Source organism: Tympanuchus pallidicinctus, unplaced genomic scaffold (genome assembly GCF_026119805.1).
Source record: "Tympanuchus pallidicinctus isolate F22 unplaced genomic scaffold, pur_lepc_1.0 scaffold19, whole genome shotgun sequence".
Lineage (NCBI taxonomy): Eukaryota > Metazoa > Chordata > Aves > Galliformes > Phasianidae > Tympanuchus > Tympanuchus pallidicinctus.
In genome coordinates, this window is record NW_026294710.1 from 5,786,916 (window position 1) to 5,802,041 (window position 15,126).

A 15,126-nucleotide genomic window follows, 5' to 3' on the forward strand; every position below is an offset into this window, starting at 1 on the left:
TGACAGGTATGTGTGCTTCAAATGGGATGCGGATTATCTTATGTGCAAGTTTATGAAAGTCTGACTACTACTACGTTAGAAAACTTTTAAGTTTTGAACAGTCTTTGGTGGCAGAATATGTACTGTGAACAGATAAGATGGAGCTACTCATAGGGGATTAATTAGGTAAAAGCTAAGGAACAAAGGTAGACTTGAGCTGTGAATTTCCATGATGGAGAACTTTTATTATTCAGAACGGTCACATCTAAAACTGGCAGTACTGAGTGGGCTGAGTGAAGTGACAGACAAGATTTCACAGAAAGAAATGCACAATTATGCACACGGAGAAAAAATACCCATTGCTAAGATTAAGCAGAGATGGGCCCTAAATTAACTATTATTGCCTAGAAGATCTTGTAATTAGCACATCTACTTTTCTAGAAAGAACAGACTTCCCAAGGAGGTGGAGGAGTCACCACCCCTGGAGGTGCTTAAGAAATTTGCAGTGTGGATGCGGCACCAAGGGACGTAGTTTATGATGTAGTTTATGATAGCATGGTAGAGATGGGTTGATGGTTGGACTGGTTGATCTTAGAGATATTTTCTGACTTTAACAATACTGACATTGTAAGATGATTACCACAATAGAACAGTAAATATAATTTTATGAGTTAGGAAAAGAGTAGCAACTGAAATGATGTACTGCTTATCTGCTACCATGCACCTAATGTCTGAGCATTGCTGATGGATCCAATATCCCGTTCCTGAATAACAAAACACTGAACTAAGAAAGACTGAGAAAAAGACAATGTGGAGTCAGAAGCAAAAACCAGACTCTGTTCAAAAGAATTGTCCATGAGCACATTATCGTTGATGAACTTGAACAAGAGACAGAGGAGCAATCCTCTGGCCTTCCAGAAGAACAAATGGATTCAAGAAGGGATTAGACAAATCCGTAAGAGCTCACTCCACTGTTGCTGCACACTTGTCCCATGTCACCATGCCTGACCAAAGGTAATGTGGAGCTGGTATCTCCCACGTATCTCACTGGCATTATCCATCATCACAACTCTGTTCCTAGGAAGCATCTTCTGAGTATGGCATTTCATGAGGGCTTTGTTAACACTTCAGATCTTTTATTTAATCACACCTTAAGGGTTTTATTTTTATCTAAGCAGAGCAATTAATAATTTAACCTTTTAAAGGAAGTCCCAGATCACTTGACTAGTGATAAATGACTCCACTTGACCTTAAAAAATCTTACAAACTTATTCATACTTCCATTCAGATTTCACTATAAGCTTCTCTCCAAATGTGCACAATTAGAACAGTGGCACCATGTGCCTGGATTAGACTCTGCAGAGAATTTGATCCAATAATTTACAGCATTAAAGACTAGTAGGCGATACAGGCACTTAGGGTTTTTTTAGCTATTATTCAAGCTAAGAGTGAGTACAGAAGATAAGATGGCCTTTTATAGGACAATAAATTTCTTACTTCTTTAAGACTACGCAGTGGATGAGACTGCAAGAGAAAAATACTATGCATAAACAGTGATCTATACAGACTTCTATTGTTGGAAATAAGGGAAATTAATGAGATACTGCTCATGTGTATACAAAATATACACTCCTTCAAACCAGATACACATACGTTTTTTTCCTACTACCATCAGATGATCCAAAATGTGATACAGTTGAATAATACATATGGATATCTAATTTAAGGAAAGATAATTATTCCAAGGCCATAACTCTAGACCCAAAGAACCCAGTAGAGAACAGTAGTGTTGCAGGAAGACTTTCTAACAATGGATCTCCAGATGAGATCTAATTTTTTTTGCAGTGCACTTAACAAAAAAACTGTAACTTTAGGGAGATTTGAATAAAGAGAGGATCTAAGCTTCTAGGATTTTTGAGGCCATCAACCTCTCTTCCCATATCTCTCCCAGATATTTAAAGTATTTGTGTCAGAAATCCAGCCTGACACAGAGCTTGCACCTAGCAGATGATGCTTTCCCAGAAGGTGGTTAATTGTGCAATGCTCAGCTCTAAGCTTGTCATCAAAAGAGAGCTTAAATTAAATAATTAAGACGAAAAATGATTAAAAAGAATTATTTCTATTTAGGAAGTGGGAAAGGTCTGTTTTCATTAAATAGCAGATAACTACAAATTCACATACATATATTAATATTTTTATTTGATTAAATTACCCACTTTTACTCTTCATAATCAAAATCATAATATTTCCCACACCTTCATATCATAAAAAAGAAATTTAGTGGCTCATATCTGAAGGTCCACATGCTTGGGTCACTTTTACACAAAGCCAGAGCAGCTGTTGGATGCCAATACTTCTAACACTGTTTATTTCAATTAATTTTTTGGTCTTTTGGAAATAAAAATGGCTTCCTCTCACTTGTGAGACTCTTATGTTAGAAACAGTAGATTCTAACAGGATGTTAACATCAAATAATGATTCTTTTTTTTTTTTTTTTCATCTAGAATTTTCTTTACTCAATCCTTTTAGTTGTAACTGCTAAGACTATATCTGGTAAAGAGTAACTTCTGTGTTTTTCCTCTACATAGCATTGAAATGTCAAAAATGATCAGTTAAGGGGGAAAAAATTGAACCTCTATTAAACTCTCTGGAGTATAAATTCTCACAATCTTTTCTAATATTAATGCCTATAGATAATAAACCAAACTAGTGAACCTTCCTGAGCCAGCTGTCCTTTTCAATGTAATACAGCTGATTACATGAATATTTACTATGTCCTCAATTCTCAAAAGGTGCAAGAGTTTTCATTCAGCTAGCGGACTCCAACATATCAAGTTTCAGTTGGAAGAATATATTAAATGTAAATATCTGTAATTTCATTGCTCCTGAATGATCTGAAATTTGGGAAGATTTAATATAGTAGAGTTTCTGTCATGGCTAATTACAGAATCAAGAAAAAATATGTTCCTGAAATGTATGTTTTTTATTAGTCACACTCATTTGGAGAAAAAAAAACCCAAACAAACACAAAAAACCAACTACCAGTGGCATGCTGCATACCTACAGATGTCAATATTTCCTTTTATTTACAAGATGAATGATCCTATGACCTGAAACTTCCCTCTGTGTGCTAATACTGAGTATACTGACTTGCACAGCATGATTTTGTCATCAGCCTAAGAAGCTAGGAGTCAAGGAGTGCACATAGTTTAGAAATCTGAAGACCTAACAAAAACTGGGCAGCAAAACATTGATGCAAATTGGGTACGTTAAAAGGCTTGTCATCAAAGCAAAATGAACTCTGACAAAACCTTGATTTCTTATCTAAGTTTGTTCTAAATAAACTTACTCAGATTTTGATCTTAGAAAACATATGAGCAGCTCCTTTAGGTTCAAATGACCAATTCATGAACATACTGGAGGACAGGATTCATCTAGAGTGGGTACTGATGTGGTTAAGATCCTCCATGCTTTATTTTCTAAAAATATCAGGTAGCCAATTGAATGATTCAGGCAGCAAAGTGCCTTCAGTGATATATAAAAAAAAAAAATCTCTTTTCTCTTTTGCTATTTTATTCTTACTAATTGCAACTATAATTAGAATTGAAAAGGCCTTCCAAAGATCATTGAGTCCCACTGTTTGGACATTTCAGGGCCCACCAGAAATTAAAGCAAATTAATGAGAGCATTATCCAAATGCCTCCTGAACACTGACGGATGTGGGGCATCAATCACCTCGATAAGAAACCTGTTTCAGTGTTTGACCACCCTCACAGTAAAGAAACTTTTCCTAATATGAACTCTGAACCTTCCATGGTACATCTTTGTATCATTCCCTTGTGTTCTGAATTGTATATATTGATTTGAAAAAATAATACATGAAAAATATCTTTCAGCTCCAAATTTTAGTATCAACTAAAAAAAAACAACACGTGGAAAGTGCCTTTTTGAAGCTGAAGAAGCAGAAAAACAACTCAAAACTGAATATCAAAACCAAGCAGAAACGAGAAACCAGGCCCTTTGCCCATGAGCCCCCATTATGTCCCACAGAAGGCACATGTTGCTTGTGTTTTCTCACTGCCATGTTCCAAAGAGCTCCAAGCTGGAGTAGATGGATATCTTATTTCCAAATCTCTGTCTTTTCAATCTGCAGGTTGATCACAGAAAATGGTGTCCCCAGGCACCTTCATTCTCAGAAAGAAGCATGGGTGAAACTGCAGAACAGATAATTGCCTCAGATCACAGTCATCATTGATCAAGAAACTGTTTTTTATCTCTAAACTGCAACAGGCTCAAAGGAACTTGGACTGAATGGGACTTATTTCAGAACTCTTATTTTCTGTATCCAGCAAAGGCTTATCTTGGATTTTTAGTTAAAATTGCATGTTCTGAGAAATGACAGAACCTTCTTTCATTTGTTCCTGCTTTCTAACGTTTTTGAAATCCACAGTCATTGGCATAAGCAGTATACAGGCAAATTAAAATCTTTACTTTCTCTTTGGTTAAACAAGAGAAAGATCATACAATTTTTTTTTATTTTTATTTTTTAATTATTTGTTTATTGGTTACTTCTGAAATTTCAGTTTGTTTTCACCTTGTAATTCTGCTAATTGCCAGTAACTGTTAGGGTAAAATACCGGGAAATATTGCTATCTTCACTGGCAGTTTGCAGTTAATGACATCTGCTTACAGTACATGGTTCTTTTTTACAGAAATTAGGGTGTTCAGGGATTTACAGGGAATCACATGTTCTCTCCCTAGAAGGACCCGCATCAAAAATAAAGTAAAAGTAATAGGACAATGTGAAACTTGTAGGAACAAACACAATCCATCAAACTCAAGGAGAAATTCACTGAGAGCGTTTCTTGACAATTTCCATTTGACTGCAACTGCTTTTCTATAAGGATGCAGATAGAGAACTCATCATGATGCCCTAAATGCCTTCACAAAGAAAGAGTTTTAACCATAGATGACACACACTACTAAGTATTTTTGTAAATGTAATACAACAGTTAGATTAATTATTTAAGTTTCAGTGACTTCAGCTATAATGTGACACTCACTATTGTCATGTGAGGCAGTGCCACCCCACATGCCACTGTACCTCCAAAGCCTCCCACACTGCTTGTGGCAGGATGGCAGGGACTTGGGGAGCTCTGCCTAGCAGAACCACATGTGTTGGGAATATTTTTCTTAGGAGAACCATGAAGGTATTCCTCAAGGTGGGATTTCAGTTATAGGCTACAGTTATTTAACTTGAGCCACCGAGGAGGCCTCCATCAGAACCTGTGAAGATACTCATGGAGCCTCTGAGGCCAAAGTTGTCGGGATCCACATCAAACTAAAAGTGAAAATCTAAGCTTTATAGCTTCCAGGCATTCAGCTGGGCACATGACACTGAATATTTCACAGAAACCACTGGAGCTGACAGAATTTTGACAAACCATGTAGCCTATCTGGCAATAGAAAGTAAGGAGTAAGGTCAAATTTAAGTGGCCCATCTGGAGGAGAAATGAGAGCCAAGGCAACCTTTAATCTTGGAACAAAGTCTCAAGGAAAGCATGATAAACTGTACTGGGGCTATGGAAGTTAACCTTTTGTCCAGGAGCCTGGACAGATGAATTTATTTATACATTTATTTATTTAGACTTCTTAACACTCTGAGATCCTCTGACTCTGTACTAGGTAGAATGACTTGCTCCTGGATGTACCACTCAAACAGAGTTCTTTACTTATGCACTTTATCTTCTTTTGCTGATATGACTCACTCAAACGAATCCTTCTTATCTTTAACCTGAAGATGCTCCCAGTGAGATGACTTCGAAGGCTATGCTGTTCCTATCAGCATTTGGCACAACATGACATTATTTTTTTGATCTCTTCTGTCCATTTTGATTCTTTCAGAGCTGCCTTGCAGTTGCTACATGAAAATTTGATTGTGTATGTTTAGGGTATGTCTGCATAGCATTGTTTGGTGCTACGTGGGAATACATAAGCTGGCAATAAGTGGCTCTGAAACCAAAAACACTGGAACTATAGCAGAACCTTTGATCAAATTAATATACCAATGTGAGAAGCAAGGTACAAGACATGATGCAATGAAGATGCATATTCTGATATTGATGTCAATTATATTTTGGATATTACTCTCCAACTCTGTTGGCATGCCTTCTGCCTCAGGCAGTGCATTTTGATCAAAGCATTTTAGGTTAATTCAGGCTGGAAGGACCTCAGGAGGTCTAAATATCTGCTGCTAAGCTTGTTTCAGTTTACAATATTCAGTACCAAAGAGCCCAAAACTTGGATGCTAAATTCTGGATGGAGTCTAACAAGTGCTGGGTAAAGGAAGATAATCACTTGCCTTCAGTCTATTGGCTGTGCTACTGGCAACACAGTCCAAATTACTTTGCCCAAATAAATATTAGTAAAGGAAAACAAATTTTTCCCATAAAATTCAAAAGGCCAAAGATTTTTAGCCTGTTTTCATTGCTGCTGACACATTGTCATTTTCAGCTCATTTTTTTTCTGTTAAATTGTTGGTACAGAATTTACCTAGAAATAGTATTTTCTGTTCTGCCACTGTCTACAGTAAATGTCATCTTTAGGTTCATTGCTGTTCTTCAAACTTTGGATTTGAGAGTTTCTTAGTGTCTTGGGATCACTGAAATCCAGTGCAGTTATTATTTGAATAAATTTGTTCGTCACTTGCACAGCCAACTGCCATGTTCAGTTACTCCTGGAGGTGCTCAGCTACTCTCCAATGGTGGCTACCTACTTGCTTGGGGAGAAAGAAAGGCATACCCCGATATGATGGAGGTCAGGAGGAAAAGTGGGATCTTGAACCTGAATCTGTTGTGCTCCTTAGAGTATTTAAGTCACAGAACTTTTGGTTGGTTGGTCATTTTCTCTTCCTGTCTTTCCATCTCCCCCAACCACATATCTTATCTGTGAAATAATTTTCTGAAAAATTCATGACTAGCTTAGCTGATTAATATGTATGTATCACAATGCCATTTATGGATTTTCTTCTATCTGGTCTTCTGCAAAGAACTTACAAAGGGCTATTATATTCGATAAAGTTAAAACTCAGAGTCCCAAGTGGCTAATTATCCATGTTTTGTTACAATATTCATTCTAGCAATCATGGAATTTTGAAATTCAGCTGAGGTAATCCGAAAAGGAACTCTTTAAATAACTGCACGGTCATGAAATACTGCAAAGAAGTTTTCTGAGGTCATTTGCTATTATAAGATATGGCTTTCCATATCTTGTATGCTGTCTTGTGCACTTTTCTCTTCTCAATGTAGAAGACTGCAGTGTGGCCCCAGTGTCATTTATTTCCTCCGAAATCAGTTTAGGCTAAAGAACAGATTCTTCTAAACATGTTTGGGATGTGGGCAAAAGACTGAATTAGGCTGTAACATGCAAAATGACGAATGGCCTCACTTGCCTTGATTTTTCAGAAGTGGCCAACAGTCAAAGTTTCAGATGGATTTGGTGGAAGATGGGTATCTCTCTCAAAATAAAGCTTTTTCTGATCCTATTTCCCAGGGACTCTATTCAGCCAGTTAAGCTTCAGGTGCTATTTGAAACACTCAAGGGTGCCCCTGTGCCTGTAGTTGCCACTAGATATGGCTCTGCTCTGCTCCAACTGCTTGTGCTCTCTTGATGTGCCTGGTGCATCTCAAATGGCACCAGATGCCTGTATCAAAGCAATGAAGTTGAACCCCAGCAAACTTAAGTTTTCCAAATGGAAAGTGAACTATAATCCTTCAGATTTGATTCTGTATTTATCAACCCCTGTGCTCAGTGGTAACTTCTGTGCTTTTTATGGTCCAGCCAATAAAAAAAACCAATCTCCCTGTGCCTTTCTCTGACAAGTTTCCAAATATTCAAATTTCTTCTGCAGTGCCCTAACTGGACAGGTGCAGTCATTACCTCAGCTTTTATTCCAAATTCCTGAACTTCATCTTGACTAAAAATAAATACATAAATGAATAAATAAATAAATACATTTGCATGTGAATTATATCCTTGGTGGTTACCTGTTGAGTGTCTCTTTGGGATGAAAGAACAGAAAAAATCTTCTTTGTGGGTGAATTTTGCTGTACTCAGACATCCAAATGAGTGTATAAAGCAGTGCCCAGAGGCGAGAACAACCTTTGGGTTTCTCCAATACACAGCGGACAAATAGCGTCTCTGGAAACAACCTTGAGAGTCCCTTCAGCTTTAATTAGTGCAGCAATTAATTAGCAGGTGTCAGCTTTTAATTACTTTTTTTTTTTCTTTTCTTTTTAAACTTGGGGCAAAACTGGAAAAACAAAGCTGCAAACCATTATTTACTTACTGATTGTGGACCCTGACTCGGGCCTGTTCAGGGAGCTGATGATAACAAAGCCGAACCCTTCGTTCTCCTTGCGGTGGATCACCACGTCGCTGGTTTGCAGGCTGTGGGACGTGAAGCCCTCTGGAGGAGTCGCGTTGCTGCTGGAGACAGCGTGATTGCTGTTAGCATAAGTCGCGTAGTCACTTCTTGGAGAGCTGTGGTGCGTGGACACAGAGCCTGGGCTTCTGCCATTCTCTGGGCATGGCTCTCCTAAAATATAAGTCATGCCAGTTTTACAGTCTGACTTGCTCAGTGGATCTCAATTTACAGTACATTTGCTAATGCAACATGAATACACTTGGCTGTCTGTGGCCCAGACCGCTGCGAGTATTAAGCTGGGAGCTGTAATAGATGCAGAGAGACAGGAATCTGCACGATTATGCAGAGAATTCAAGGGCAATCAGATAAAGTAAGCATGAATACTCAGTGCTAAGCTGTCTAACAGAAGGGAAAGGGAAGTAAAAGCAGTGGCTATCTGGATGGCTAAATGTTAGCAAGCACCATTCCCTTGTCTGCTGGTGGATCTGTCATCAAGAGGAAAATGTGACCGTCTAATCCAATATAAAATTATTTGTGTTTGGATTAAAATAATTTAAACAAGCAGCTAACATAGAGTAATTAGGATTAGCTGCATAATTTTCCTCTTACAAGTTGATTAGCATGCTCACAAGGCATTTATGGAACAGAGCAGTTATACAATGACAAATAATCACAGTCTTTCTGTGGGTGTTGTCACAGAAGCAGTGCTCATTTAAAGGTTTGGAAGATGCTCTTGTGTGATGAGTTGGAAAAGGCAGAAGGAATAGTGGTATCCTTTACTGTTGTTTTAAAGTAGCAAAACCAGAGAACAAGTTCAGCCTTTAAGGATTAAACACTTTTTTAGCACAAGCACTTTAGCAATTAGAAACAGTAAGGTAAAAGATAAAAAAAACAAAAGGAGTAATATTCCTTGCAGATCTAAGTTGTTTACACAGATTATTACATATCGGGATTTAATGCAGAACTTTCAGTTAATTGTAAGTAATACATCTTCTCAACGATGATGGGCTCTGAACGTGCAGAGCTTATGCATGCACATGTGCCTCCTAGGAAGAAAACTCACAGATTAGACCTTCAGTGTGTATGTATTAATAAAATAAACATCATTCAAGGCCAGGCTGCTGTTTTCTCAGTCAAGTGTGTCCTTTAGTAGTCCTTGTGTGACTACGGAATAAAGTGATTAGAGAGAATAAGGAGGAAGAAAAACAAACAATTATTGTACTCCTGTGTTAGAATTGAAAATCTCCAAGAGTTATTGAACCAAATCTGCAACTAAATGCCATAGTCGGTGACAAGAGAGATCTCATTTTCTGGCTGTCATGTTTCAGAAAACTGAATGCCGTTTGTATCAGTATGGCTGCAACAGAAAGGAAATTATCTTACCCTGCAGAATGACCAAGAGCTGGCTTGGACATAAATAAATGCAACTGAAGGCCATTAAGCAAGCATAGGAAAACAAAGATAAAGGAGAAAAAGCTCAAACAGCTACCTGATTGTTAACTCTGCAAAAGATATTCATCAGAAAAATTACATTTTGCTTCTGCCTGTGAAGAAATGGCCTTTCAATCTGTGGTTTCATAATCAAATCGTGCTCCTGTATGGTGAGAGTCTGTTCCCAGCCTGGGAGAGGTCTGTGTGAGGCAGTGGTCTCAGGCTGGATAATAGATGGACATCAGCTGTCAGCCATCAGGTGAGCGCAGGGCAGCCCCAGTGCTCTCCACTCTATACAGCCACCTTGGATGCAATGTGGCTAAGATGATCATACTTCATTTTTCAGTTATGTTCACATCAGTCATTTTTAAAGTCTCCACTAAGCTTATGTTGTAAGACACAAGATTAAAACTCTGTTCATCTATAGAAATGCTTAAATATTAATGAGTTATACACAAAGCTCCCCAGCATGGTGCTCTCAGGAACCCAGATGCTCTCCATTCTGCATGCCAGGAGACTGGACTGTCTCAGACCCTGAACTTTAACACATACCCTTTTCTACCCCTACATAAATAGCAGAATCACAGAATTGTAGGGGTTGGAAGGGACCTTAAGAGACCACCTAGCCCAACCCCCTGCTAAAGCAGGTTCCCTCCAGTAGGTCACACAGGAAAGTGTCCAGATGGGTCTTGAATATCACCAGGCAGACCTGGGTAAGGAGCTGGCTCGCAAGCATCCGGCGCATTACCTTGGTTATTGGCCATTTTCCTAGTGCTTGGGGAGCTGCAGGGGGGCGTCGCGGCAGGCGGAGGGGGCCCTTTCTGGCTGCAGGCCTCTGCAGTTGGCAACAGAAGAAAGTCAGTCCCGCAGCAGCAAAATGGGGCCGCAACGAGGGGCTGCGGGATGAGGGGTGCGTTGAGGTTGGCTTTGGGGCAGGGGTGTGGAGGGGAGCAGCTCAGGCAGCGACAGCAGTCCAGGGCACAGGAGGTGGGCGACAGGACAGGCTGAAGATGTGCTCATTTCTGGTGCCTCAGCAAATTGCACTAACCTTGTCCATGTTAGAAACAGCACACTTCTTTCTTGGATAAGGAACAGTAGCAATCCACTTTGACAGATGCTGCTGCACATTTTTCTAAGTTTGTGTGTTCTTCAGTCTATTCTAAAGGTTTTATTTACTTCAGATCATTCATACTGTTTTAGCTTTACTCCCTGGAAGTGTCTGCTTGACGGGAGGAAGTGGCCCTGCTTTCTAGCAGCCATTTCCTCCCTACAGATCGACTTCAGCCAGCTGACCTTGTATTTGGGGCAAAAATTTCCAAACGGCATCAGTGAGACCAGAAATGGGCTTTTAACACATACAAGAGTGAAATGAGTCCTTGTACTAGATAGTTAACATTCTCTGAGAATTTCTCTGTTTGCTTATACACACAATCAGGATTAACAGCTTTAATTCAATGTGAACATTTTGTCCCAAAAGCAGACAAGAGGAGACAGCACAGACCAGGACAGCACAGAACAAACCCAGAGCAGTCATGGCACACTGGGGCTGCCAGTGGGACACCCACTTCTGCAGGAAGCAACACTCAGCATTAGCGTTTTCATCACAGAAACAAGGGACGCATGTTTACAACTATTTGTTCTTCAAATGACGAAAGACATTCACTCCTATTTGTCAGCACCTGCTCATGCTGATAGCAGTGAGCTGCTTTTCCCAGTCTTCTTCACTCACCCGTGGGTAGCACCTTTCTCCGCACAGTAAGATTCACCTGCCCGTTTCGGGCAGCATTATGCATAAGATCAATCACATATCGGTGGGTTTTGCCGGCCACTGGAATCCCATCCACATACACCAGTTCATCACCGGGATGGAGGCGACCGTCCCTGTCTGCTGAGCCCATTGCAATTACTGCTCCGATGAGGATCTAGGCAGCAAAGGAACAAAGCCCTGATATATATACAGAGCACACAGACATTTCCCCCATATACACAATCCCCACAATATAGACATTTTCCCTTTCTGTTAAGATACAGTTTGTGACTCAGCAAGACCTGTGTGTTCCTGAAAGCCAAGTTCCTGCACTGTAGGTGTGACAGAAGATGTTTTCTTGCTTTTGGTGAGAAGGCGAAATCCCAATCTCAGGATTATTAACCTGTTATCTTCAAATCAAGACAATTTATCTGAGATGGTGAGTTCACATAGCCTAGATTTTGCAGAAAATCTAAACAGATTAGTTCAATGTAACGGTCCTGTTGACTCAAATTTAGTTAGTCTGCATATTTCTTACTTGAGGCTACTTACTGCTGCACTGTGTAAGCACCTGGAGTAATGTGACATGGTTTAGTGGGCATGGTGATGGAATCATGGCTGGACTAGATGATCTTAGTGTTTTTTTCCAACCTTGATGATTCTATGATTCTATTATTCTATAATGCAGTTGAGGTCAGTTGTGGAAATGACCCCTTGACATAGAGTTTGCTTTGGGACTCTTTAGGGGAAAAAAAAAAAAAGTGCTATATTAAATATCACTATTCATAAGGAACAATTGCTCAGGTAGCAACTGATTAGCAAAATGAAAAAATGTCAGCTTACTCTGTGCAGATGTTGTTTTCCCAAATCAATATTAAAAAGTAATTTGTATGGGACATACAGCTAGTAAAAAACCTGTTCAGAATCTTTTAATGACTTTCTCCACTTTCTATGCACATAAATCCACATAATTTATTAGAAGAAAACATATATTTTCCCTGTGGAATAACTGGTAGAAGAGTCAAGACTGATTCTAACAGATCTTGCTCTCTTTGAAAGAATATTAAAGCATTCACAGAGCAAGTTCCAAATTTTCTTTTCTCCTGTTCAGTGCTAGAGTGAGCATAGAATGATGGATGTGACATGCTGTGTGACAATCCACTTTAAATAATAAAAGATAAAGCCGTCTCATATTGCTTTCCATGAAGAGCTGAAAAGGCTGATATTGTAGTCACACAGGTGGTCTTGTTTTTTGTGGTCTCAGCTGCAGAGTTGGAAGCACCCCAACAGAGTGTTTAAATGAAACTCCCCGTGTGGAGCCTGCAGAATTTTCCCCATTTTCTGTCCTGTCTTTGTCTCACTGTTGCTTAGAAAACGTAGCAAAGACAGAACAAGATCTGGCATTTTCCTGCTTCCTGATGTTATAAGCAATACCAGGCTGAGTTCCCAGAGATGTTCTTTCAGGTTCTCCATTCTGTTCTTCAAACACTGGAAGAATACACCTCAAAGCTTTGGAAAACACTTTGTGAAAAACACAGCTATGAAATATGCGGTTATTCCTCTTCACTGGAGAAGAAATGATCCGTGCAAAGCCAAATTTAGCTGGATCTGCACAAAGTAACTCAAAACCTTTGCATTTGTCTATCTTGTCAAAACTTTTCTTAATTATCTTGAGAAGCTTCTTTAGATTGTAGGATTGTAAGGATTATCTTCCTTCTTTTGCATTACTAGGTATTTGCAGTTTCTTTATAATTGATCCTAGGCTGCCAAAATATTGAATAATTTGTTCATCTTTAAACTTTGAAGAAGCATAAAGGCAGCTCACAGTATCTACTGCAAAATGCAAAAACTCCTTCCACTTATGGAAGTAATCAAATCAAGTAACAAATCAAGTAATTACTTCTTATTCTTTTCAATGTCTACAGTGGAGTGTGACTGTGCGACTGATTTATGCAAAAGGACACTGCTGGACAAAAGCAGCAGTGCTATTTTGAACACTGCAGGTAGCTTGTTTGCCAAGACAATGGCCACCATATCTGTTACTGGGCATGTTTAGAAGCAAGTATGACTTCATTCTCCTTTTTCATTTTCCATGTTTGAATTTGCTTCTTATCCACTATGTGCTCTCATTTCATGGCTAAGTAGTTTCCATAATAGCTATAAATTCTACAAGCAAAACACAAATTAAACAAAACATTTATCAGGATTATATTACCAGGTATGAGATTACTTTGAATGCATAAGGAAAAGGATGATGACATTTATGGCAATAAAGACTGTGTTGTAGAGAAAAAAGGTAATTTTCACCCACTGTTTGAGATTAAGCATGCAAAATGGTGGGATTAGGAAGATTGTGACACAGCATAATCTGAAGTTTGGGTTTTATAACTCATCCATGTTAATGTCTGTTTTGGTACTGAGTTTCTTTGTGACACTTACTAACTATTTGACTTTATGTTTCAGTTTCTCTCAATATAAATAGAATAGATTCATGGGCATGCAATAAACTTTACAAAATAGACATCTAAGGTGTGATAAATCTCACCTAATTTTAAATGTCTGGATTCAAGATAATCTTCTGAACTCTAACCAATGCTAAAAATAGGAGCTCCTAATGTGTGGTCTGAATTACCCTAACATTCTGCTCTGCAGACTTCTGTTATGTCTTAGAAATGTCTCTTCCTTGGCACTGAGCACAAAATACTGCAGGTTGCTCTAAAAGTAGTGCCTCCAATTTATTTCCATTGAAACGACAACAGATGCAGTGAGAGCAGTAACAGTGTTTAGTGCAAATTCTCACCTACAAAAAACTATTTTTCAACACAGTCACCACCATTAGCTGTTCGTTTTTGCCAGTGATGAACAAGAGCCTGCATTTTGCACGCATGAAAATCTGTACCAGCATAGATGCCCCACCGTCGCTGTTGCCACTGCTGAAATGTAGAACAAATCACACCACTGTTCTCACATCCACCATAAACATTCAGCAAGAGTCAATCAATGTCAGTGATTTTATCTGCACATAGGAATTCAATGACACATCTTTGCTTCATACACACTGCCATGCCAGATGCCGTTTTGTCAGACTGCCCTGCCATCTTTCACACAGCAACAAAATGTAAGGGAATATTGGTGGGAAGGTTCAATCTCTACTGCAATACCTCCACCTACCTCTGACATTGTGGACAACATAATAAAATAGGAGGCATTGCTTTCGGAGCAGCTCACTTACATCTTGCAGGCGTTTATGAAATGAATCCCAGCCAGGTCGTGTTGAAAAGGAGAAACTCTTACTGTAATTATGTGTGTGTTCCTGTGATTTTGAGTTTGAGCTGTTTGAATGTATTCAAAATACCTCCCCACTTTGGGATGGCAATTTGTAGCTTCAGCAATATTATACCCTGTAATAGAGTCATTATCTATAATTTGCCAGGCCATAGGAAGATGTGATAAATACCTTTGGTGGCTTGATCTCATGAGGTTCAAGAGGTGACTGGAACTGCACAAGCCACAGTCATGATGTTTGAGATACCTTCACAAACTT

At 39.0% G+C, this 15,126-nt stretch overlaps 1 protein-coding gene across 7 annotated transcripts in view; it reads right to left on the reverse strand.

The window, feature by feature from the left end:
- Positions 1–15,126, reverse strand: part of MAGI2 (membrane associated guanylate kinase, WW and PDZ domain containing 2) — a 699,053-nt gene that overhangs the window by 50,431 nt on the left and 633,496 nt on the right. For 5 of the 7 annotated variants that reach the window (XM_052680840.1, XM_052680839.1, XM_052680842.1 and 2 more), the window contains 3 exons: positions 11,565–11,757; positions 10,584–10,670; positions 8,327–8,575 (listed from right to left, as the gene is read on the reverse strand). In XM_052680840.1, the coding sequence (XP_052536800.1) occupies positions 8,327–8,575; positions 10,584–10,670; positions 11,565–11,757 (529 nt within the window). The remainder of the gene's footprint in view (positions 1–8,326; positions 8,576–10,583; positions 10,671–11,564; positions 11,758–15,126) is intronic. The other 2 variants (XM_052680841.1, XM_052680845.1) reach the window with 1 other exon arrangement.